The 27,919-nt window shown below is 37.6% G+C and overlaps 1 protein-coding gene across 3 annotated transcripts in view; it reads left to right on the top strand.

Moving 5' to 3' along the window:
- Positions 1-27,919, top strand: part of tbc1d22a (TBC1 domain family, member 22a) — a 157,261-nt gene that overhangs the window by 55,366 nt on the left and 73,976 nt on the right. For all 3 annotated transcript variants that reach the window (XM_079868899.1, XM_079868897.1, XM_079868898.1), the window contains one exon: positions 20,295-20,401. In XM_079868899.1, the coding sequence (XP_079725025.1) occupies positions 20,295-20,401 (107 nt within the window). The remainder of the gene's footprint in view (positions 1-20,294; positions 20,402-27,919) is intronic.

The raw sequence follows: 27,919 nt of genomic DNA, 5'->3' as shown, positions 1-27,919 counted from the left end.
TGCCAATACCGGTAACTAAAATGGAAAAATATGGCCTTAACCAATATATTACCCATTTAAAGTCAATAAAAAGTCAGTCATGTTTTAGATTTAAACATTGTACTTTTCTCTTATGTTTCTTTTGCGCATAACTACTTCAAAGTTGTTGTTTTTTGGAAAAACGGGGAAACGAAAAATTATAAATTGATTGTTCCTGTGCAGGTTTTGCACATTTATGCAGTTTGTGCATGTTTTGTCTTATGAAGCAAACGTTTAGATGTTCAAAAGCAAAAACCTAGGGATGCCCTCCCTGAACATGAAATCATACTGGATCGGCACAAAGCATAAGGCCGTGTGTCCACCAAAGCATTTTTTTCACGTGGCTGGCGTATTTTTTCAATTGTTTGCAATGGGAGCGCCAGATTTTTAAAACGCTATGAGTGTAACGAGGCGCTGAGCGTTTTTTTTTTCACGCTGAAGCTCTGAGCGCTCTGTGTTTTTTACAGGTCGTCGAGAGTTGAAGAATTTTCAACTTTGGGTAAAACGCAGCGCTCATCACTGTCACTTTTTACCAATCACAGTGGAGGAGGGGCGGGACTAATACCACACCGACCAACCGCCACATTCTGCTTGTACGACGTCAACAGATGACAACAACAAGCATAATAATGGAACAAAATCATTAAAAACAAGAGCCAGAGAAAATATGTTACATTGTATCGACATTTTAATATAGAATCAACACAGAAACAAAATATGTGTGAAATGAGATACTAGTAACACTTTCGCGAATATTCCATATCGTAACAAGCAAAGTGTCTCAACTGAAAAAAGTGCTGCACTGCCAAAACGCTCTCAAGCGCCCACAGCTAGGCGTTTTCAGCAAAGTGCCTAGCACTTTCAGCTGACTAAAAACGCTTGGTGGACACACGGCCTAAGTGATGTATTTTTAATTCAAAATTGCGAATTAAGATGAAAGGCAAGTTTCCATTCTTAACCAACATATTGTAACTGTTGTAAGGATTCAAACCGCTAATGTTATCTTCTAACCTTGTCTGCAAGCATGCAGTTCTCCAAAGTAGCAATAGTTGAGCAAATGAATTGTCTTAAATTGCCGTGTTATTGAATCATATACATACCATTCTCTGTGCATTTTAAATCCACTTCTTCATGTACAAAGCATGTCACTACAAACTCCATGCGAAGCCGGTGACTGTTTTTATTTCACTGTTACCAATAACAGATTGTTCCACAAAGCTACTATCGGTGCTGATAAATCAGTAAAAATTATATATTGGCAAACCTCTAGTGGGTGGCGCATAAGAAAGTAACTTCTATGGATTTGCAATAACAAGAGTAAATTGACACATTTTCATTTTTGGGTGAACTAGGCTATTCCTTTAAATCTATGATACCTGCAATAATAGACTGCATCAAAGGCTGTCTGCAAGCTATTTTACATACCACAGAAGAAAGGAGCATACAATTTTGTCTGTTTAAGTGAAAATAGTTTTTCATCAGAAGCACTAATTGCACAAGCTAATGTAGAAACATGACTTGGTTTCCTGGTGGACTGATTAAACACATCTGTTGAAAGCACTTTTGACTTGTGGAAGTTATGTAGAAATCTGATTGGAGCCATTTTCTCTCTGCAATATACATCAGACATTTTTAGTTAAAGTCATCTTCATTTGCCTTGGCTTATAGTTCTCTGTGTGAATAAAAGTTTTAGAACCACCAGACCCTTTCAATATCCCCATTCATTACTCTTTTAATCATTTGGCTTCATTTGCATAGCTCGTTAAGCTACATATGTCTATTCTATCGATATTTTTAATCTACAGTGCCGTTCTTCATGGAAGTCTCCATCTAATCAGGCAGTCACTTTGTCTCGGAAGGTTTTGTTCTTCAGCTCCTCTGTTCTTTCCGTTTTTTTTTCGGACTGGAGCTGTTTTCCCATTAGGCGACTATAAAGTTTTATAATTAAAAGGAATGAGTGTGTGATGAAATGGTATGTGGAGTAGCGTGGTACACTATTGATTCAGAAGGAAGATAATTTACATCGTCTTCATGTATAGATTCCCCAAGAGTAATGTTCTGGAGGGCTGATGTGGATCAGTGGCACAACTGTTAAAGATCGACTGAGTTAGGTGAACTATTACTGAGGACAACACCATCAGTGCTGGTTGAAGGAATAAAGAGTTCTTGGTGATCTGAATAGTGGAGATCAAAGATTTGAGATGGTGGTTGAAGATGGACACCATCTAGTTCTGTTGAGTTTTACTTTGAGCTGGAAAACATTTTTCATTGTGCAAAGATGGAGTGACCTTGCAACCCTAGGACTCTTGCATCATGTAAACGTTTGATAAGCTTTTGAGGGTTTCTTCAAAACTCCAGAATTTAGTGTGGTCTTTAAACTGCACTATTGTTTTATATGTTTGGCTGGTTAGCATGAGGAGTTAGTCAATCAAAGAAGATACATGCTAGCCGATTTCCTTCACAACTCCATTTTGCTCTCTGTAGAGGATACAATTCCTTCAACTTGAGTGTTCCCCGTGGATGTCCAGCATATACCCATCCTGGAGGCACCATGGTTCAGAAAGATTCCAAATAGCCTATGTCTTTTACGTCATGTGCATTAAGTTCCCTAACCTTGCAACCGCTGACTCCTGCTTTCAGTCCATCTTCTGGAAGGCCTTTGTGGGTTGTTCATTGACTAAGTGCCACAGGCCTCCATGGTTGAATTGAACAGTTAGTGGTGTGTGACCCACAATCGAGGCCTTAATGAGGATCGGTTTGTTCGGATTTCTCGCTTTGAAGAACTCAGCCCAGTGCTGATTTTAATGCAGGTCTGATTAACTTTCCTCATTTGCTCTAACGAGTTGTTAAGTGACTGCCTTGGGATGCCTGAGATGTCTAGTGGCAGGTATTTTTCCCTCTTTTCCTCTTGGTGGAGTTCCCTCTGAGACTTGCCCTAGCCCTGTTGCTAGATTAAAAGATACCAGCAGTTTGATTTTGTTAAATAATGCACAACTTTCCATTTAAGAAGTTTGACCTTCAGGTTTTGACAGTTTTGCTTTTAAAGCACACTAATTTGCTATAGAGCAATGCAACAGTGTTATCAAATAATGTCATATAACATTAATAAATTGTACAATGTTAAAAACCTAACATTAATGTAGGTAACATTAAAAGTACTAACTTAAATTTTGGTTTGACGGTATACCGTCAAACCAAAATGTATTCAGACACCTTCAACATTTCTCACATTATCACAGTTTATTCGCTATAGTTTTGAAAATGATAATTAAATATGACTAGAACTCAGAGTTATCAAATCAGTTGATATTTCACTGGTTTTGGCCATCTTTCTGTTAGGCTATCTCACAAATGAATTGGGTTGATAAGATAATACCAATTTAGGTCAACCAATTACCAAGAAATGCTTAATTTTGTTCAGTCTGTGGTGTAAAAAGGTCGCATTAGCAATTGAAGAAAACACACTTTAGCAAAACATGGTCAGGTCAAAGTGTCTGAATAAATTTTGGTCCCAAATTGTTATAAATCTTTACTGGTAGTCCACTATGTCACAGTTTACTTTATTTTGCTATCCTCACTTACATAAATGAACGATAGTGTACACACACTAGTATATATATATATATATATTTGCTGTCTGAATAATTTTTGGTTTGACTGTATAGCCAAATAGCATAATATTAAGGGATAACATAATGTAACCGTAATGGAAAATGTAACCGTTACAAATAATATAACAGCATTTTTGTCACATTATGTTCAATGTGACATTAACAGGATAACATAACATTAACAAATAAAATAGCTGTAACAAATAATCAAAAATTAACCAGCAGTGTAACATTAATTAATAACACAATGTAACATTAACAGATAATGTTATGCTGTGGAAAAACATAATGTTACCAAATGGCATAATGTTAAGGAATAACAAAATAACATATAATATAACAGTAACAAATAACAATGCAATGTAACATAACACTGCTAATTAGCATAGTGGTAAGTTATAACATAGCAATAACTAATCAACAAATAACTAGGATTACATAATCTAACAGAAATAGATAATGTAATTACATAATTAACAAATAACGTTAACAGATAACATAACATTAACTTTGAAACGATTCATTCTCCATAAGCTTCCCATTTGTCTTCTTCCATAAGCTGAGCTATGTCTAGCTTTTTGAGCTGCATATTCATTTTTTTTTTCATCTCTGAGTGTAAAATGCCAAGAATGATCAGGAAAAATTGCCCTGTCATAAAGTCATTCGTTTTCTCTGACTAATCATGGTTATTGAATATTTTTGGATCTAGTTTAATTACTTGGCTATAAAAAGCTATAAATTGAATTTCTGCGCAGATCCTAGCTCTGAGAAATCACTTTTTTGTTCATTTACATCTGTGAAACGTGTCATGCTTGACTTGGTGTAGTTTATAACAATTAACAAAATAATTTCTTGGAGTATGCTATGGAAATGTCAGTTGGTCACCCGTGAAAAATGTTTCGGAATTATCAATTTATTTATTTTTGGTGTCAATTTACAAGTACAGTTTTATTGTCTGGCCATGCTTTTAATGGCTCATGAGTTTCCCATTACAGTACATGTAATGATTCCCCTTTTGCTTCTAATAAAGGCAAATTAATTCTTTAATGGGCTAATCTTGCATAATATATCACACTCAGGGAAGTTCAACTCTTTTACTGCTGCTCTTGCATTCTAAGGTTGTAGAGGCAGCGAATGAGTTGTGGTGTTTATCCTGTATTTTTACCCAAGTCTCCACACTCTCAAATCAAAATATTTCAAGCATTGAGGTTTATTGGACTCCAGCCGTTCTGCATAACGCACTCCCACTCTTGCACACAGAGCAGCAATAAAAACATCGTAACATTTCTGAAGTCGCAACAATTGCTATGGTTACTTGTCCAGGGAGCCATTTATGCCACTGGTGAGCAGTTTTGAGGCCCAAAAAACTACTGCAGTTTTGCAGAATTTTTTATGTAGTCTTAAGTGGATCCATGGGCCAAAACCCACACAAGAGCCATAACCTTCCTATGAGTATAGTTGCAGATGAAGACACTTTGTATTCATTTGTCTTCGTTACATTTTTATTTGCTTTTCTTTTACACAAATTTGAATTTTTCTGCATATTCGCTGAGGGAAAGCAACTCTCCATGGCATTTTGTCTTTACTTGCTCTACTGTTCACTTAAGGCTGTATATATTTGTACAAAATACTGAATAAATAGTAACAATTTGAAATAGCAATACAGCTGTTTTCTATGTAATGTTTTAATGTCATTTATTCCTGAATTTTCCGCAGCCTAATTTTAATAGGCCCCTAAAGTTTTGTACAGTAGTGTATAATACATTCTAAGTTAAATAATATTCTCCTTTTCTTTTCTTCACAAGAGTTCTAGTCTGAAAAGAAAAATCCCTCATCATTGTCCTTCACCACTTTCCAGAATCGTTTGACCGATTTTCGCCTGGCCTATAATAACTGCCGAAAACCACATTTATAATTTCATTGAGGCACTTTAGTCATATCTAGAGACCATAGACTGTAAAAAAAGATGGACGACGACCCTTTGCTCTCTTCCATTGGTGAGAACTGAAGCCGCCAGTGTCTCGATATGGCGCTGACATCTTGGAACTTGAGTCTGTGCAGTAGCGATCTCGGGACCAGACCTGCGCAGTAGTGAGCAGGAAGTAAAGCCACGAAATCAACGCTTCGCCCTCACTCTCGCAGAATGCACTCTCCCTGAGTGCACTTTTTAAAAAATTGATTGCAGTACAACAAGAGGCTTGTTAAAATAAAGTAAATACAATCTCCTCAGTCCTCCGAAGATCCTGAAAAAAATGACTACCTTCAGTGACTACTTTGCTCAGAGAACCTGTCAATCACAGCTGTCAATCATGACGTTACACCACCGTTTTTATAGCATCACGTAACTAACTAAAAAACAACTTATTTTTGAAACAGACACTTGAAATTACATCGGCGTGATGAAAACGACAGCAAATGAAAGAAACCACCTTTGGAAAAAAGATATTTGAAGTGTAATTTAATTGTTTAGTTGGTCTCACATCCCGTTGAATAACACATAAGCGGGGCTTATGACCTATACTAGGACCAGTCACTGGGGGGGGCGATCGAGACGTTTTGGCTTCACTTTTCAGGGCTTTTGCGGCACGCTTGCTAGAGACCAGAGAATTTGATAAATTCCGAAATCTGTGTCCTAAATCGCTCCCTATACCCTTAAATAGGGCACTATTTGAGGGGACAGCCATTTGTAGTGGTGTCCAAAACCGTAGTGGACATTATTGAGTGCACTCATTCAATCCCATAATGCACCGCAATAACGAGTGTACGACCGATGTACGCTCAACGACTAGAGAATACCCATAATGCACTGTGAGAGTCGCACGCTGAATGAATTCACGTGTTTTGCCGGGAGATGGCACCCGCAGCTGAATCAATTATCCATCCATTTTCCAAACCACGCTGGTCCAGCGTATTATCATACAAGTATTAATTCCTTTTAAATTGATTATTAAATTGATTAATTAGGGTTTATACATGTTAGTTTTTATGGCAGAGTTTCAAATGATTATTATTAAACGGCAAGCACAAACAAGCAGAAGCGGCAGTCCTTCTGGCGCACTCAGTGTCTGAATTCACTCACTCGTTTTCATTCACTCCTTCAGGTGGACTATATTAGTGGAGTAATGTAGGGAATAGTGAAAGAGGTTATAGGGGGCGATTTCGAACACAGCATTGGACTTTTTTGACATTGTCATTAAGGAACCACCTGAAATATCTTTGCAATCAATTAGGAAAGCCCAATCAACCTTTCACATTGTCTTCAGATTGTCAGTAACCAAAATCTGGTATCTCTGTGAGTTTATTTCTTTGACTGAACCCTTTTTAAAAAGCAAAACAACAACAGAAAATACTTACCTAATTAAGTCCCAGGGGGGGTATTTGGCCCTCAAAAAAGGCTGTTTTGGTGTTTGTGGAACATGAAATGAGTTAGTTTGGGCCCCTCCTCAAAACTTCCTCTTGGAACTTCCAGTGAATCTCGTTCATCTGTTCTCATTGCAGATTGTTCCTTCCTTACATTGACTTTTTCTTCATTACAACTTGATGATGATCTCCATAAATCACATATGGATCTACACCTCATCTTTCAGCTCAACTACAGTAATTACCAACCCAACGATCGTTATTTTACCGTGTTGAAATGGCGTGTTTGCCGAGTTGAGTTCCATGTTAATTAACCTTGCCTTCAATTACACGTCTGTGAATTCTGTTCGATACTCATTAACCAACACAGGGGGCAGTAGTGGGTGGTACCGGGTTAAAATCTTAAGGACATCTTAGGGGGTCAAATTGCATAATCCTCCAGAAAGCTCCTCAGGGCTGTCTTGGGCGATGGTTTAAAAGGCTGGTGAAAGCTTACCGCGTCCTTTAACCTGATGTTGACCGTATACGTTAGCCTGCAAAAAGAGGGCATATGGCGCTACAGGGATGTGTAGTCAGACGTCAGTAATGATTCCAGCTCCTTGCAGTTGGATGCTTCAGCATGCCAAGGGGAATCTACCCTTCGCCCCTGTATGCAGAAAGAAGATGCAGGCCAACAGGAACTGATAGCAGAGGCCAAAGAGCCCGGCTCTAGTTGAAGGGATTTATTGTGCTTACAGCCTCTTTATGGTTACCTCACTTTGACAGTTCTGTCTCTATTTATATTTGTGTTTACTGAAAGGATCATACTGAAGGAATGAACTGTTACTCAAAGGTTTTTGTCTAATTCACGTATTCATGGATTTGTGTACATTCCCTCATCATATCCCTTAAACTATATCCTCAGCACTTACAAACTCAGAAACTGTATAATCAATTTTCAGTTTTTCAGTCGGTATGCATCGTTAATACCAAGTACTCATTAACCATATCCTCAGGTTATCCATTGGTTGTTGGGGAACTTGATCCAGTAGAGAGACCTGTGTGCACAATGAAAACCAGGGGTCGTATTTCTTATTTAAAGGATCATAACACACTAAAACACACTAAATTTTTTTTTTTTTTTTTTATGTTTACACATATATTCTGGTTGCACATTGTTGAAAACAGTGATAGCACTCATTATGTTAAACTGGCTATTTTTGCGTGATTTTTTTATTTAAATTTTTTTTTCTGAGCCTTTTTGTTCTTCTGCTTTGAAAAGCAAAGTTGAATCAACACCACAAAATGTGAGGTAAATAAGCCAACTACGTCATTAGTTTCTAAGCGTTTGTCACATTACTCATGAAAAGGAACTCTTTGCGTCCAATCATTGCTCTGTATTATGCATGAGATTCATAATTCAAATGTTTCAGACACTTTTATTAACTTCTGAACTTCAGTTTATTAACACAAAATGGTTGTTTGCCTTACTGCACAAATGTGGTCGAAGCTGGAGTTTGGCGACCAACATTGTATGGAAAATATGGCATGTTTCTGCACGTAAACTATGAGCAGTTTCTGCACTTAACGACGCAATGAATTTAACAAAATTCACAGTTCATATCCAGAGCTGAGCAAGTGTTTTTAGGTTTTTATAGACATATTTCATTCACGCTATTGCTCCAAGCATGTACCAGCACAGTGTATGGGCAAATGCCATCTGGTCTTTTTCAAATTAAAGGAGATTATATTTGTTTTTATAACAGAGCTTTCATGCTGAATGTGAAACGATTGACTGCCTTCAGCTAATTCACTCCTGCACGATAGGTGGCGCTGACTTTCTCATGTATGTATCTCGTTTTTTCCCCATTTGGCTTTAACATCGTCCTCTGCACAACGTACAACAGTAAATTAAGATAAATAAAGTTTGGTACTACACAGAAACCATCATGGAGTGTGTGTAATAACTTCCGACTGTGATCTAAAGTGGATTTTGATTAAAAAATGGGCCTGCATACATTATTTGTGGCGTTTTATAATAAACTGAATGCTACACTTGCTTAGCATTTCACAAGATGGCGCCTGTGTTTGGCTTGGCTGCTGCTGCATCGCATTTGTGTAAACTCTTTACGTTTGTACTCACCCTATATGTTGCCATATCAGCCCTATCGTCTGACTATTGTGTCTCTGCTGCTCGGACTTATGATCGACGCTCGTTGTTGGACATCAGAGTGTCTATGGAAAGACTCTTTGAAAGTTGGGAAAGTTTCAGACAAACCTTTCCGCCCCCGTTCGTGCGTCCTCCCTCATCACCTGAGGTCATTCACTGTGGCAAAGCGAAAATGAGTTTATTCACCTAAACGAGCTCTGTCCTGCTGGCTGTTCTGTTACTGGGATACCCCGATTGGCACGTCGTGGTGGTGGGCTTGCTGTTGTCCAGCGTGACAGTTTCATATGTAGAGTGATTAACTCAGAAAATTTTTCCTCTTTTGAATCTCAAATGCTTAAAGTAGGCTCTTCTAATGCTTTTACAGTGTGTTAATTTACCGCCCTCCTGGCCCGGCAAGTATCTTTCTTACTGACTTTACTGACTTTTTATCATCTATCATCAAACTTGAGAAGGTTTTAATTATTGGGGACTTTAACTTGCATATTGATGATTTTACATGCAACACAGCTGCTAATCTCCTTTCTATTACAGACTCTTTTAATTTCATTCAGCACGTTACTGGACCCACGCACATTAAGGGTCACACCCTGGACCTTGTTTTTTCTCTTGGTCTAGACATAGTAAATACACATGTGGAAGATGTACATGTGAGTGACCATAGCTGTGTGTTTTTTAATATTAACTTTCCTCAAGATCCTCCGCCCCAGAGAATTATGACACAAAGGCGGATTATTAATCAAGACACTGCAGAGAGGTTCTCTGCCTTGTTTGACCCATGTTCTCTGATGGGATGCACTGATGTTGATGAGTTTATCCGATCTTTTAATGGTCAGTGCTTATCGATTTTAGATAAAGTAGCACCAAATAAATTGAGCACAGTCTCCCACAAAAAAGCCTGTCCATGGATTAATGAAGCTATCTTAAGTATTAGGAGAAATTGTAGAAAAGTGGAGCGTCTTTGGAAATCTTCTAAACTCGAGGTTCACAGGCTGCACCTTAAAGATCTAATGGTCACCTTGAATGAGATGTTGAAAAAGGCGAGAATGTGCTTTTTTTCTCAACTTATTTCCTCGAACAAGCACAATCCCAAAATCTTATTTGACACCATTAATACAATAGTTTCTCCAACTAGCTCTCAAACAACTGTGTTATCTAGATCTGACTGTAATGAATTCCTCTACTTTTTTGTTAATAAGATCAGAGATGTTAGGGCTAACATTGCTCCATCATTGGCTCAGATCTTTGCCTGTGACTTGTCTCCTGCCCATTGTTGGTCCACCTTTACACCTGTGACGTTACATGACATCACCACTCTGTTACATTCTATGAAATCATCATTTTGTCCTATGGATGTTGTTCCTACTGTGCTATTTTTACTCCATTGGCCCCTGTATTGTTGAGATGCTTAATTCTTCACTCTTAAATGGTGTCGTTCCTGTCTTTTTTAAACATGCTGTTTTTAAGCCTGTACTTAAAAAAACTAATTTGGATCCGCTACAACCGAAAAACTATAGACCAATTTCGAAGCTTCCTTTCATGTCAAAAATTCTATAAAAAGTTGTAGCAGAAAAACTCACCCTTTTTCTAGAGAAACATGAGTTATTTGACAAATTCCAGTCTGGTTTTCGCAAAAAACATTCCACAGAAACGGCGTTACTTAAAGTTTCAAATGATATTATGATGTCAGCTGACTTTAAAAAATATACAGTGCTGGTCTTATTGGACCTCTCATCAGCTTTTGACACAATTGATCATAATATTATGATTAATAGACTTCGTGATCTGGTTGGTATGTCGGGATCAGTTTTAAAATGGTTTTCATCCTACCTGTCTGGCAGAAGCTTTAGTGTTAATGTGAATCAGATCATGACTGAAACTGCAGAGTTGTCGTGTGGTGTACCTCAGGGTTCTGTCTTGGGTCCTATCTTGTTCCTCTTGTATATATTTCCTCTCGGTCAGGTTATTAGTCAGTTTAGCGACATATCTTACCACCTATATGCGGATGATATCCAACTGTATTGCTCCTTTAAGGAAACTGAGTTGTTTAAATTGTCTTCTCTAATTAACTGTCTGACTAGTATTAAACAGTGGTTATGTGACAACTTTTTGCTTCTGAATTCAGACAAAACAGAAACACTAATCATCGCCCCTGAAATTAAAATCCCAAAGATAATACAATATATTGGTGACTTAGGCTCAATCCCAATTCTATTTTATACCCCTTCGCCTACCCCTAACCCTTCGCCTACCCCTTACCCTTGCCCCTTGAAACAGAGTGTCAAGGCGTAGGGGTGAAAATATTCCCCTAAGAAATGGGACACCACTACTACACCGTTACATGTCATTATACATCGTCGCTAGCGCCTACGTCACAGGAGATGCGCTAATGTTTATCACAAACTTCCAAGATGCCGTCGTCAGCTGTAGTCTTGCGTGAGTTACAGCTATTTTTTTGTTTTTTATTTCTGAAGTTTGCAGAAAACAACAGAGATGAAGATATCTTCGACGCCTAATGCTGCGTTCACACCAAACGCGAATAGAGCGTCTGGCGCGAGTTATTTCAATGTTAAGACGCGTTTACGCGCGTCTGGAGGTCTTGCGGCGCGAATGAGGCGTTTAGCGCGGCGGACGCGAATTCGCCTCATTCGCTTCAAACTTTAGCTTTTTACACGCGTCATATTGTTAACGAACTTTAACGATTTTTTTGCAACCGTTTCTTTGAATAACATGACCGTAAACACAAGATTGAATGTGACATAAGAAAATGATTATTGGCAGTCATGTTGCTTCTGTAGCCGGTGTATGCAGGTACATTTCTCATACCCCTTCGTTTGAAGTGTGGTCCCGAAAAATCTTCGTTTCGAGGGCTATCTGGCCCTTCCTCTTACCCCTACCCCTCCAACCAAAAGAGAATCGAGACAGCCCTACCCCTTCACGGGAACGCGCAAAACGGAGAGGTAGGGCCAAGGGGTAGGGGCAAGGGGTGATTTGGGATTGAGCCTTAGGCTCGTCTGTCCAACCGAGCCTCAGGAGCTTAGGTGTTGTCTTCGAGTCAGCTATGTCCTTGGAGCTTCATTCTAAACAATTAGTTAGAAACTGTTTCTTTCAACTGAGGAACATTTCCAAATTAAGATCATTTGTGACTAAAGGTGAGTTAGAGATGATTATTCATGCGTTCATCTCCTCCCGTTTAGACTACTGTAACAGTCTTTTTACGTGTTTGAGTAAGAAGGAGCTTCATCGTCTCCAGACTGTTCAGAACTCTGCTGCAAGGCTTTTAACCCACGTTAAGAAAAGAGAACACATCACACCTGTTTTAGCATCACTCCAATGGTTACCAGTCCAGTATAGAATTCATTTTAAAATCCTGGTTCTTACCTTTAGAGCCTTGCATGGCCAAGTCCCTACCTACATAACTGACCTGATACAGCTTCACACTCCTACCCAGAGTCTCAGGTCTTTAGATCAGATGCTATTAGTTGTTCCACGCACTCATTTTAAAACTAGAGGGGACCAGTCATTCCAGGCAGTCGCTCCCAGGCTGTGGAATGCTTTGCCTCTTGTTCTACGTTGCGCGAACTCAGTTGATTCTTTTAAAAAACAACTGAAGACTTTGCTCTTCAAGCAGGCTTTTGGTTAGTCGAGGGGTTTTTATGGTTGTTTGTTTGTGTTTGCTGTTTGTATTTTGTGGAATGTATTTAAATTGTTCTTGTATTACATTTTACTGTGAAGCACTTTGTGATGTCTATCTGTGAAAAGTGCTATATAAATAAATTTAAACTTACTTACATGCAAGCATTTATCATTCTTTATTGTTATATAAATACCCCGAACCATTTGAAAAACACGTCATATATTAATCATATATTTATTTGGCTTCATGTTTTATCCGTAGAAACGTTTCTCTCAGTTGTTTATGTGTGGAACCGTGCGCAACTCAGAACGAGGAAATGAAGACAATATCGTCATTCAGAATGGCAGGCGTTATGATCACATGATATGATTGACATCTCTAGAGCGAATGAGCTCTCTGACTCTGACACGCGCAGAAGAAAACTGCTGTTTCAAGCTCTTCTGAAAATGTATAGAAAGTGATAATCTGTATAAAGATCATGTACGAATTAATTATTTTATTTCTTCTTTTTGTATACAACTGTGACTGTCACAAGCTGTCAGGTTGGGCTTTGCAGGGCTTTGATGAAAACAGAATGTTAATGTTGCTCCTTGGTTATTTATTTATTTTAAAGTAGACCAGATTCTCAATAGGTCCCTCTCTTAATTCAAGTTTCAATCATAAACTCATCAACACAGAAACATTGCACTCATCCAGCCACTTCACTTAGACTGTCTTCAAAAATATCTCTAATTTCAGTCAATAGTACAATCTTGTCAAATCTGCTGGAGTTCCACCTTCCAGTCGACTTAAGATACAGCTCTAGTTAAACACACCTTAACAGCCAATCAAGGTTTTCAGGCTTACTATAAACAGATCCCCTTTCAGACGCACCTCCAAGATAAAAAAGAAAAAGAAGAAGAGACTAGATGCCGTTTTTGAAGAGTGGCTTCAGTACCCTGAATAAACTGCTTTTGTGATGAAACAGCTTATCACTTAATGAATGAACAGTCTATCGGATCATTTTCAACATGTTTGCCATCATTTTGGGTTAATTTATTGGAATTCACGGCAAAAAAAAAAAAAGCTATTTTATAACAGAAGGCACAGTCAGTTTCTATTGTTAGGCTATATGTCAAAAATGTTCTCTCGAATCTCCATCTGTATTTGTATGGTAAACAAAACTGTATTAACTTAAAGTCTTATATTAAGCCTGAAAGAGCAGAAAGCAGTGATGACGGGAATTAGCAGGGTTTATTGAATTATCTTAGTTACATTTGTTTCAATGCTCAGACTGTGTCTGAACTTACTTCCAGAGGACTTTGTCTAAACTTTGTCTGAACCTCATCCAAACAGCACAAATCCCAGTGTTAATATACCATAGCAATGGGAATAGAAAATCACTGCTTTATACCATCATTAAAAACCTAGAAATTCATCTCTAACTCAAGGAGACGAATATCCCTTAAAACCACAATCATTAAACAATCACTAACTGTGCTGAGAATTCTGGGCCGAGAACAGTTTGTATTCATGCCGTGCCGAACAAAGCTCAAGTGGAAATAAAACTGGAACCGTTCCTTATCGTTCTTAGAACTAGGCTGACGGTGGAAAAAACGGCTTTTTATAAAAAAAGCATCTGCAGTATTTTTTCCCTTCAGGGCTGAATTTGGTCAGAACCTCACTAAACAAGCATCAACCAACTGTAACAAAACATGGAGATGTTTTAGTGGACATGCAGAGCGCCACTGACCTTCATGACCATGGGCAGAGTTGGTCTTTACATATTTAGTTCACTTCAAAATGAAAATCCTGTCATTACTCAGCCTCAAGTTGTTTCAAACCTGGATGTATTTATATCTTCTGCTGAACAAAAAAGATGATATTTTGAAGAATGTCGGTAACCAAACAGTTGATGAGCCCCTTTGACTTTTAATAGTATTTTTTTTTTTTTTCTACTATGGAAGTCAATGGGGCTCATCAACTCTCTGGTAACCGACATTCTTCAAAATATCTTCTTTTGTGTTTAGCAGAAGATAGAAATGCATACAGGTTTGGAAAAATGCATACCGGTTTGGAACAACTTGAGGCTGAGAAAATGATGACAGGATTTTCATTTTGCAGTGAACTATTCCTTTAATGTTGCTAGTTTGAGTAAAAAAAAAAAAAAAAAGATCAAGGTAAAATAGAAATATCACTGCAAAATGTAAAGTGTAAATGATTTCATCATATAATAATAATTAGTCAAATAATTACAAATTACTAAGTTCCTCATTTTATTGTGTAGAAAACATTCAGAGTAAAGTCTACTGCTGTCTTGACATTGTTCAGAACTGTGGCATTAATAAATCATTAAAGACATAACCTGAATAAATGCACTGGATAAAAAAAAAAAAAAGTATTATTACCTATTGATTATATAATATAAGAGGAGATTGTAAATCCACCGCTTCATAGTGCTCAGCGGTCCATTAACTTTACCCAAAAGTTATCAATCAATACTCATACGTCCTTTAACCGTTTAGAAAATTCAGAAAATACTACTTTTCAAAAGTTTGAGGTCAGTAAGATTTTAATAGAAATTAATGCTTTAATTTAGCAAGGATCCATTCAATTGAAAAGACCTTTAAATAATTATATAAAAAAAATGTATTTCAAACAAATTCATCAAAGAATTCAAAAAAAAAAAAAAAAAAGTATCATGGTTTCCACAAAATATCATTAAGCAGCACGGCTGTTTTCAACATGATAATAACAAGACATGTTTCCTAAGTGTTAAATGTATGAATTATGATAACGACGTTTATCAACCGATCATTGCAGCGGTTTGTGTAACTCGTAAAGTGGCAATATGTCAGCAAAGACCCTTGGGATATGATTTTTTGCAGAAGGCAGTACAGTTGGTACGTTGTCGACTCTGGTCTGTATCTTTACAGACATCTGCTCGCTTCCTTCGCAGTGCGTCCAGACAGATGGTGCGACGGTGACTTCACAGGGTGGAACTGTGGTCACGGAGTCGTGCGCCTTCTGTTTTTGTGAATTTGTGTTTATGCGTACAAGTATGTGTGTGAACCTTCTTATTCTCACTTCAGCAATGCTTTTCAGTTCATTTAACAGTGTCATACTTCATTGAGTCACCTCTGGAAAACGTGAAAATAAATAAGAACCAAAAAGATGTGTGAATCTGTGTATTGTGAACACAAGGATGATGTTTCCAGGAAAGTATTTAGATCTCGCATTCAGTTGAAAAGAGAAGTTAGTAAAGCTCTAGGATCAGTTGTTTGCAGATGCTACTTGTTTTGATATTTGACTCATTTGTGCAATGGTTTTTAAAGCTCACATAGGTGTCAAGAGTATAAAACAGATGTGTTTTTTCACATTAATTATGGACATGGTCCATAATAAAAAAAATAAATACGACCTCACGTTGTGTCAATCACGTTTACACACGGCCTCCGAAACTTTAGTCCGTCATAAAATATTTCGGATCGGGTTCGATTTTCTGCTTTTTTCGCATCTGTAGCAAGCATTTTAAGAGGTGTTTTGACAATTCAGAGCCACCGAATGACGAATACGAAAAAAAAAAAAAAAAGACGAAAATACGACAATTTCAGACTCTGTGTGCAAGGACCTTAACACTTGATTTAAAGCTGCAGTCCGTAACTTTTGGTGCTCTAATGGTTAAAAAGCAGAACTGCATGAGTCTTGCCGAAGAACATCGTAGCCGGAACTACTTTTGTAGCTTGTCTATGACGAGCACACAGGTACTGTGCTACGCGATTAATCGCATCCAAAATAAAAGTTTGTGTTGACATAATGTATGTGTGTGTGTACCGTGTATAATTATTTTGTATAAATACACACATATGCATGCATATATTTAAGAAATATTTGCATATATACATGAGTTATATATAAAATAAATATTTTATAAATAATAATAAAAAAAAAATCTTAAATATGTACATGCATGTGTGTGTGTTAATAATATACATAATAATTATACACCGTACACACACATATATTATGTAAACACAAACTTTTATTTTGGATGCGATTAATCGCGATTAATCGTTGCCCAGCCCGAAAAAAGAGTCAATTTTGAACACAAAAAAATGGACTGCAGCAGCTTTAACATTTATTATTTTATAACCCTATAAAGCCTTCTGTGTCATATTTGATATGCAATTTTCTAAGTCCTCTAAATCATCAACATGATCACAATTTAGCTAGCCTGGGTGCCAGCCCGAACCCCGCCCACAACATTTTTTGGTCGGGAAGTTCGGTCTGGACTCGATCCATTGAGGAGTAATTATGCTCGGCTCCTAGAAGGCCGAGCCAATCAAATTGCCAGGGCGGGCTTTAATCGATGATGGACAGATGGGCTTGATTTGAATTAGTTTACAACAAAGGCGACTGCAGCTGGAGAATTGAGATTTCACGAGTTCACACTTACAAATAAGTCAGATAGAATAAATGCGTAGGCTATATGAGATGTCACGAGTTCACACACATAAGTAAGATAGAATAAATGCGTATATGACGTGCTGTCCGAGGAGAGGGCTGTGGGCTCGGTAGCCATACTCCCCCCGTGTTCCTGGTTGTGAGAGAACAAGACAAGAGTGAGGATTCGGGGTGGTGGAGGGACCGAGGGATGCTGAAAAACTGTCAAGGAGTGTTAGGTAAGTTGACAGAGTGAATATGCTTCCTCGGTAACGTTAGACATGGTATTGTTTGATGACAAGTTGATATTGGATTGATTATTTGTACGTGCTCCTCCCGAACTTTGTTTATGAAACATCATGTGTAGATTCCGCCATCGCGTCTGTTATAGAAGATATCGACAGTGCATTCATTTTAAAAGAGGAACAGAGAGCCGCGCCCGCGACATTTTGTTGGTTGAAAATATGAATGAAGAACATGCGTCATTTACTCCGTTGCTCTGATTGGTTGTAGGTCTATCCAATTGAGTGCAGAGGTGTTTTTTTTTCCTAGTTCGGTTGAGACACGCCCCATAATCAAATCTCTATGGAGCGGTATCAGACTCACATTCTGACTAGAATATGAGTATGACGAAGTCAGGCTACAATTTAGCTAAATCAATACTAAATGTCTTCTGTTCTTTGATTAATAGATCATACTGTTTTGTAGCAAATAGAAAGGCATTTAGTATAATTTTAAAAATGTTCCCCTTCAGGTAATGATACATTTGTCTTTTTGCCATGGATTATTTTTTATTTTTTTATTTTTTTATAAAGTAAACATAATTGCTTTTGTATTGATATTAATATTTCAGGATGATCATTTACTGGACTGAAGTCCAGTAACTTTATTATCCATACATATATATTTTTTTGAATAAATAAAAACTAAAGAGCTTTGAAAAAACTAAATCAATGAAATATAATTTTATGACGACATACTATTGGGAGATATAGAGTGAGAACTGATATGTATAAGCATTCTATGCAAGTAGTCTGCTATAGGCCTAGTGTAATAAAAAATCCCATTGATTTACATTACAAGCTATTAGGCTTTACATTACAATATTAGGCTTTTACAGGGTTAATATTGTAATTTACTGCAATGACATTCAGACTTTGAGGATACTGCAATTCCATCATTTACTTGCAACTCCCCAGTTGCCCACAGGAGGTGCTGTTGTCTTGTTTTATGTGTTCATCTTCTGATCAGCACCTCTTTGTGTGTCCTTGTTTTGTGATGAGCGAAAGTGCTGTTAAGGGACTCTCACAACTAGAGAGATTAACACTGCCTTATTAAAGCCCCACACACACACTCAGATGCCTCGTGAGTACTTTCATTCCTGAGCGGAAGGCCGTTATGTGAAAGCACAATGAGTTTGTCTGCCATTTGGAGGTCATTCAGGCCTAAACTCTACAGATTCTTACATTTTCTCGCCGTATCTCGGGAGTCGTACTCCATCTTGGCTTCCTCTCCGTCTAGGATGAGCGTAGATGACCAGTGGCATTTTCCACTGTACTAATGCAGTGGGCGGCCTGGAAACTGGACGGCCGTTTGCTAAACTGCAGCGCTGCGAATATTCCCAACAGCCCCACTGGTCCTGTCAGCCAGAGCTCGCCGTACTCTTTAAGGTTAGACTCATGTTGCCAAGGAGACAGAGCAGCACTGTGTGTGTGTGTGTGTGTGTGTGTGTGTGTGTGTGTAGTTCTATGATATCCTTCCTCTGCTCAACCTGTGACTTGCCTGTCAGAGCCGCGGTTTGACTCATTCGCAGTGGTTACTAAATAAATCTATAGTTATAGTGGCTTTTGGCCCGGGAAAATGATTTTGACGTTTAGTGAAGAAACTGATTTGTGTGTTTGGTATTGGAAATGATTAACCTGTTCACTATTTGCTTTATCATAATGCCATATTAAAATGTGGAAACATGCAAGGTTTGGGATGTCAAATTTAAATGGGAGTTTTCTTTCTTTTAAATGTGCCAGTGCTATTGTCACTTACTAAAACTGAAATCATAAAGTTACTTGTAATAAAATAAAATAAAGTAAATACCAGCTAGTTGCCAAGGAATCATTTCTCATTTTCTTTATTTAACTTGAAGTACTAAAATAAATTATAATTAAAAAAATGTAAAAAAAAAACACGGAAATAAAAATGAGTAAGAACTTGTCTAGTGTATATGGCTCCTTCTAATTAAAAAAAGCATTAAAAAAAAACAATGATTAAAACTTTAAATGAAAATGTAAAAAGTGTGTGTGTGTCAGAGAGAGAGAGAGAGAGAGAGAGAGAGAGAGAGAGAGAGAGAGAGGGAGAAATGGGCACACAAAACTTATTTTAAATTATTATTATAACATATTAAACATATCTATGCAAATGATTTGTTTGTATTTGTTCTTACATACTATTGTATTTGAAAGTAATGACACAATTAGGACAAGAGGCTTGTAAAATGAGGTCCAAAAACATCTGTGACCTATTCAAAAACGTCAAGTCAACATGAGCAAGAATACACTCTTGTATACAAACCTCTCCTCTTTTATGATTTGTTTTGTGCCATTTTATTATTTAAATCTGTGTAGATTTGTTGTGCGGGATTGATTGATTAATAATTTATTTCCTCTTTTAATTACTTTTTACTAGATTTATTCTAAAATATGTGCAACAAAATGCTTAAATTGCATATATCCAGCACATGGTCTTGTGTAGCATCCTTAAAAAAATGGTCTTTGCAGATTAAGGCTTTTCTAGGACACTTTACTGTTTATTTCTGCATCTACTGCTGATCACTTTAAATGTTTGGCAATGCGAATCACCGCCATCAGTGAAAATACACTTGGCAATGGTCCAAAAAATTGGCAGTGTTCAGGACATTTCTGTGTTACAACTGCTGTGCATTTGTGTGTTAAGCTGTTTTAATAGAGAAAAATGCTTTCTGTATATATGCCCTCCAATTCTACTGTATCTCACATTTGAAGATTTCCGTAGTGAGGGTTAATCTTTCTATACTCTTTCTTTGTCTCTGTCTCTTTCTTATTTTCTTTTGTCTTTTGGCTCTTTGCAGAGGAAGAGGTGGAAAATTTCAATGTTTCCAGCTTACAGGAAGAGGTGTTGCGGAACATCGAGGCTGACAGCTTCTGGTGCATGAGCAAGCTCCTGGACGGGATTCAGGTAAATTGATTCCCTATCTGCCAGCGGTCGGGCCTGATACATTCACTCTGTGTGTGTGTGTGTGTGTGTGAGAGAGAGAGAGTAGAGCACCGCTGGGAAAGAGACGAATGTGTCGCGGCGAGATTCCCCTGCGTGTAGGCGCCCCGTTCCTTTTCCTCTCCTTGCCTTTCCTCGCTTGGCCCTGTCCAGGAATAAAATCCATGATGAATATTCTCACTCTGCACCACAGGACGTAACCTCCTTATCCAAAGGGCCGGGCGGTGCGCGAATTGTCATGGGAAAGCAAAGCGACCCCCCCGCCCCACATTCACTTTGTCTTGCCTGCCTCGTCTCTAATTGATTTAAGGCCATAAAACACCCGTGTTGTTTACGCAGCAGAGACTCACTTTGCGGTATGAAGGTAGGTGGTTGCGATCCTCATAGCCATATTTCCACAGTCCTCTCCCGGAAGACAGTGAAAGATTCCCATGCGGCCTGGTCTGTCACTTTTTTTTTTCTCGTTGTTGATAAAAGACTGTAATTGGGTGTTTCTGCAACTAATGGACCTTTTTGGCTTTGTGGACTTAGAAATTAAACTCACTTAAAACACATTTTTTTCACTTAACTGGTTAATTTAATTTATCCACTAACAGGGTCAGACAGCAGGAGAGGAAGATCATTTTGTTGTTTTTCCTCTGTTTTTGCAAACTATTATTAGAAAATATAATTTGGAATACAATTTCAAACTTGTTTGGTTTGCTAAGGCCTATTCATAATTCAAATGTTTTGAGTTTGATTGCTTTGTTCCATAAACTAGCGAGCTGCATTTGTAGGCGTAGTTATAAGGCAGGGGTGTCCAAACTTTTTTTAAAGGGGGCCAGATTCGATGTTGTGGACACACCTAAGGGCTGGACAGTGTGGAAAGGAAATTTTCCTGATAATTTACTCATCCAAGATGTTCATGTTTTTATTTCTTCAGTCGAAAAGAAATTAAGGTTTTTGAGGAAAACATTCCAGGATTTTTCTCCTTATAGTGGACTTCAATGGGGACCAACAGGTTAAAGATCCAAATTGCAGTTTCAATGCAGGGAATAAGGGTCTTATCTAGTGGAACGATCGATTTTCTAAAAAAATAAACATTTATGTACTTTTTAACTACAAATGCTCGTCTTGCACTAGCTGCGATGCATAATCATGCATTACATAATCATGTCCTCATTGTTTTACCTTTTATTTCTTAAAAAAATAATTGTAAATGGCATTTGACTTAGTCTTTGCACGTTCGCTTTGTAAACACTAGGTCAGCACTTCCGCCTACGTCACTTGTGACCTTTCAACATGATTACGTAATGCGTGGCGCATCACAGCTAGTGCACGATGAGCATGTGTGGTTAAAAAGAATATAAATGTTTATTTTATTTTATTTAGAAAATGACAGATTGTTTAGATAGATAAGACCCTTATTCCTCAGCTGGGATCATGTAGAGCCATTTGAAGCTGCATTGAAACGACAATTTTGTTCCCGTTGAAGTCCACCATATGGAGAAAAATCCTGGAATGTTTTCCTCCAAAACCTTAATTTCTTTTCGACTGAAGAAACAAAGACATGAACATCTTGGATTAGTCTATAAAAAACATTTAGTATAAAAACAAATGAACAAAACTGATAGCTCATAACAAAAATTCCTGTAATTTGGCCTATATTTCATTACTCCTTTTATACATTTAATAGGCCAACATGTCTACATTAATAATATAATAAAATATGATATGAATTTCCCACATTTATGCCACAATACCACGGTTACAGTTAGTTGCACTGCTATTTGTACTTCTTTTTGCCCCTGAGCGAAGAATGAAAAGGAACTTTGCCGAGCGTTTTCCAGGCATTTATGTAAGCAATGGGCAGCAAGGCAAAATTACAAAGACAAATATTCACACTTTCTGAATTATTGCATTACACCTGTTTGGAAGTCATGCACAAAATTCCGTTCACAAGTGAAATTTACCTTGTCATTTTCTTGGCTTGCTCTTCATTTACACTGTTATAAACGTAAGCCCTATTCGCACTGGATTAGTATTATCTGGTGACCTCGTGTGATTTTAGAAATTACCCCCCCACATCTGAATTTCGTGTGGCGCATTCGCACTGGATAAGCGAATCCTGTGATTTTACTCGAATTTACTGACTTATCTCCCGGATACGATGTCAATAGGCTATTGATTGGAAATGTCTTGTCGTTATTGGTCTAGATGTATGATATATCATAAACAGAAGAATCTTCCTTACTGCATGCTGCTGTACATTGCCATTAACACACATGTCATTCATCTCCATCTAATCATGGTTTTCAGCTTTCTCTTATTGTAGAGTTGTATGGTGTAAAGCGATATGACCCAGCACCCAGAATACTATCGAAAGACTCCAACACAGCCATTCTTTGCGAAAGATGGATAAAAAAGCGCACAGGAAACAAAAACCTTGAAAAAATGATAAACGACCCCGCCAAATCATAGAGATGCCGATTCGCACGGGACTAATATTATCACAGGACCTTGGTGTTCGGCGAAATATGGTAGGTCATTTGTGGGGGAATTTTTACTTTACAAATTACAGACATGGCCGATTCGCACGGGATTAAGATCACAGACAACCTCCGCAATTATTACAAATGACTAGAGGTCACCAGGTAACATTAATCCAGTGCGAATAGGGATTTACTCGTATACAAAGTGTTTTCACTAAATTAATATTGGAATGCTTTGATTAGTTCACTCTTTTTTTAGAATTACTTTGTCATAAACATATAATAAATCATGTATTTTTTTCAATTTTGAAAATTAAAGGTGAGATTTTTGGAAAATAGCACACAAAAAAACAAAAAAAAACTGTTATTTATGTTCTTACTAGATCTTAATGTGATCATATAAGAAATGGAGAGAAAAAAAAATGGAATTCTATTAGTTTTCATAAAATTCAACCCTTGAGACACAAAAGTGCCCGCAGTTAAAGAAACACCCAATTACAGCGATGTGTTTGAAGTGAGTACAGACAGAAATGTACTCTCACGCACACTGGGTTTAGACAATTGTCTCTTCACACATAAAGAGCATTTGTATGCAACGAATCAACCCTCCTCACTGGTATTAGATTGAAATGCTCTCCAGGCCCTCCAAAGCTTTTGTGGTATTTTGTCTCTAATTACTGCGGTAATTTGTGTGTACAAAGCAGATTCTCTTAGGTGCTAATGATTTTTCTCCACCCTTTGTTTTCTTTACACCTTCACACCATCGCTGCTGATAGCTCTGAACACTTGCTCTCAGGTTTTTAGCATCTGCAGCGCCTTGCTCTCTGCGTGCGTGTGTCGGTGTTTTAGAGTGATTGTTAACTCGGAAGTGTAGTTTTAGCGTGATTTTATTGTCTCAGCCGTGCGTAATTGTGTTCAAGTCTCAGGAGAGCACTTGCATTTTGAGGCGCAGGGTAGAAAAAGTTGTTAATTACAAGTATTGTATTTCCCACCTGTGTTTGACAATAGAGAGTGATATCATTGCTATTGTATTGCTTGATTATTTGAGATTGCGCTTTATGATGTACATTCTGGAGTAACTATAAAAGGGTTTTGTTTATGCATCAACCTTCGTTAAAAGAATATTTCAAGCTAAATGCAGCTCTATGTACAATGTTTGTGTTGTGCTGCTGATAACCACAGAAAATGGTTCCTCAGTTTGTAAAAACACACAATTTGCATTTACAGTAATACATATACAGGGCAGGTGTGGAAATATAATTAATATTAAAATAGAAACATAATTCATATGAATTGCTCTGTGCAAAATGTTGTCTTATTTGAACTGTCAAGTTATATAAATTGGCGGTTAAAGTTCTGGTTCTACAGACATAATTCATGTAGTTTGATCTATTTTAAAGTCCTGCTGTAGTCAAAAATGTAATCCCTTAAAACTCATTTTTGATCATCAAAATGACATATTTAAACGTTTTTTTTTTTTTTCTTTTCTTTCTCTTCGTGGCTTAAAACAGCTTGAATGTAACTCTACACTCTCTCCTCATTTAGTATACATGGTTGTGAATATGCAAATTAGCCCCGCCTCCACTCACTCACACCAGCTCAGAGATCCACTCCTTGACAATCACACGTTGAACTGATTGGTTACAAGTTTGTGATGTGTTTTTGAGACTGTCTTTGGTTCACTGCAGTTTTAAGGAGAAAATACTCAGTAACGGTGTTGAATTATGAATTTGCACATGGTTTGTCTTGTAAAAACACCACATAGACATATAAACACCATTAAAATATTGATTTTCGCCACAGAGGATTTTAATAGTATCTGTGATTGTATCGTACTAGTATCTTGTTTGCACATTTAGGCCTCGTTTCACAAAAAAAAAAAAAAAAACATTACTGGTGTGCATCTTGAGACAAAACAATGGCACTTACTTATTTTGAGATATCAGTGCAAGTTGCTTTCAGTTAAGACTGCTCAAACATGCATCTTAGTCTTAAGCCTTGCCTGTGAAACCAGGGGATAGTGTTTTATTATTTTTAGTTTTGTGGCTGTGTCACCATAGACTATTATAAGTGTGGAAACATGTTTTTGAATAGGTTTTTTTTTTTTCTTTTTTTTTTTCAACTTGCATTGAACCCCGGAACATTCATTTAAAATAATGAGTCATGAACAGGATAATGAAATCAAGGCTGGTTTGTTTAGCAGAAAGTACCAGAGTTCATATTCAAACGTAGATTTAAGTTGAAGTTGGATATTTGGAATGGTTGTATGTAGGGCTGCTCGATTATGGAAAAAAATCATAATCACGATTATTTTGGTCAGTATTGAAATCACGGTTATGTAGTCTCGCGTAGCCAGACCTTCAGACTGATGGCAGAAGGTCTGGACTCTATCGCAGCTTTTCTTGGCCAAGAGGACGTTTGACTGACATATAACGCAACCAATCACAGTTCGTTTTGTTCTGCGTCATGTTTAGGGGCGTGCCAATATAATGTCGCAAGTTGTGCAAGTTTACTGCAACAATGGAGCCGCAAACTTAACATACTTTTGAAAATCCAGCGTTTAGTTGATCCTGGTAAGCGCTCATTTGTCTCAGTTGTAAACACAACGGCTTTCTTCTTCCACGAGGGGTTTTGGCGTCACGGCATTTGTTTCCAGACGGACCATTAAAGAACGCGACACACACGTCTCGCGGACATCCTGTAGAATTCAACCAATCAGGTCGCGGCTTCAAAACTCCTGAAGTGTTTCCAGAAAAGTGTGCCATATGCATCAGACGTTTAGCCAACGTTCCGTGGGCGTGACGTCTGAGGCTGAGACTAACGGTTATGTAACACAATTATTTCAGATGACTTTGGGAACGTGTTGCATTTATTAAAAAGACACCTTTCAACAATTCTTAAAAAAATCTAAATTTGAACATATTGTACTTTTTGAACTATTAAAATAAATAATATAACAGATAATACTTCAATAAGTACTTTAATAATTCCCGCAGGTCTACCACTTATAATGCGGGAAATTCCCCCGCAAACATTGATTCACTTTAGCAAGTAGATTGTATGAGTAGCCTAAATTAAAGGTATAGCGGAGGATTTTCTTTTTCCGGGTGGATCATCAAGACTATTGGTCCTCCTAAGTGTCAATCATTCTGGTGATATGTTTACGTAAGGCCGTCGTACGTGCTCGTGCACACGATTCACACGATGGCGTGCGCCTAAAACACAGGTTGGGCTTCCCACTGATGCCTCAGTCGCGAAGTTTCTACTTGACAGGTAAAGTTTGGCATGCTATTTGGAGAAATCCATTTAAAATCACTGCTAGTAAAAGTTAATGTAAGCTATGATTAGCTCGTGCATACGTTTAATAGGCGTTCCCTCTCGGGAGCAGGTAGAGTGTTGCGCATGTGCATTTTTTCAAAAAGTGGAGAAGGCGGTTCTTTTCTAAAATTGGGGAAAATCCTCCACTATACCTTTAATCCACACAGATTATAAAATCAAATCAATCATTTTAAAACTTTCTCCAAGATGCAATTTCACAAACTGCGTGAGTGTTCAGCGATATTGCGTCTTCTCTCTCTCTGTCTCTCAAAATGGGTTGGACAAGGCAAGCGTCGTATGTGCGGTGCGCGTGTCATTCAGAACACAAGACAAAATAAGAGTGTTCTTGCAAAACAGAGCATGGCAAAATAATCGTTTTTACTCGATTGTACTATTTTGGTGATCGTTGGGAGCCAAAATCGAAATTGAAATCGAAATTCAATTAATTGCACATCCTTAGTTTTACAGTATGTGATCATGCAGCTATGAGCCAGTGGTTGTCCTCCTCTGCAGTCTGTTCTCTTTAAAGTCAAACTAAATGCTTGCTTGAAGGGTTATGACTTATTAATAGGAAGACCTTAAGCCCCTGGAAAAATGACTGTGTTGTTTGTCCCTTGCTAGCTGAGCTGGTTGCTGTGTGTACACGTGTGGATCCATTAGGAGCAAATCCATCTGTATTCTCAGCCCTGAAGAGGGGAAATGAGAAATGGGTGTTAAAGCAGGCAGCTCACTGCAGAAGCCATTATCTGTGATGTCCAACCCTCAGGCCAGGACACCACAAAGCAGCTTCTGCCTCAGGACTGCGGGAGTTTGTGTCTATTCGTCTCGTATTGCAAATCAACACGGTCATCCTGAAGGACCACCACAGCCACAGCCTGCATTTCTTTTCGAAACGATGCTCTCATCCACACGCAAACCACAGCATTTAAATGCATTTGCTTAAATTTGAGACAATAATTCAAACAGTTGTCAGTAGCAGCGGTCAGGAAAATTATATATGTGATCAAAAACAGTCACAAAACATTTTTGTCAGTTTTGCCTGCGTTACCAGTTTAAATCGGAGCCGCTCGGCCGGTGAATTGTTCAGAGTTTTTAATGAGTTTGTTATATGAATGTGCTGACTGCCTTAAGGAAAGTTTTGATGACATTTTCTCTTCGTCCAATCTCCATCTAATGTGTAATATGTGTTGTGTTTGTAAGAGCAGCACTGCTTTGTGTATTTTTCAATACAGAAACGTTCAAACAAAAATGTTATCATCATTATTTTCTATAATTTTGACTCATCCCTTTTCTTAAAATTTATATATATATATATATATATATATATATATATATATATATATATATTTATTTATTTTTTTTTTATTTTTTTTTTTATATATATATATATATATTTTTTTTTCAATAGTTAAAATTTTTAGTCCTTTTACAGTTTGGTACCATAGGCATTGGTATAGTTTCAAAACTACATTGCTAAACAACATCTAGTTCTATTGTAATATCACAATTTCAACTGCTGATTCCAATTATTTTTTTCTTTTAGAAGAATTTAAAGAATATTAATGAATATTATTTGTATTTCTTAAGTTGACCCTGCTTCCTCACAACCGGTTTCAGCCCCCGTCACCTTTTTCGCCAGTCCGGGGTTTGCAGATATTAGGGGTGGGAATCTTTTGGAATGTTGCGATTTGAT

Source organism: Squalius cephalus (genome assembly GCF_949319135.1).
Source record: "Squalius cephalus genome assembly, chromosome: 4".
NCBI classification, from domain to species: domain Eukaryota; kingdom Metazoa; phylum Chordata; class Actinopteri; order Cypriniformes; family Leuciscidae; genus Squalius; species Squalius cephalus.
Note: the sequence above shows the minus strand (reverse complement) of the source record. Positions and strands in the feature narration are given on the sequence as shown.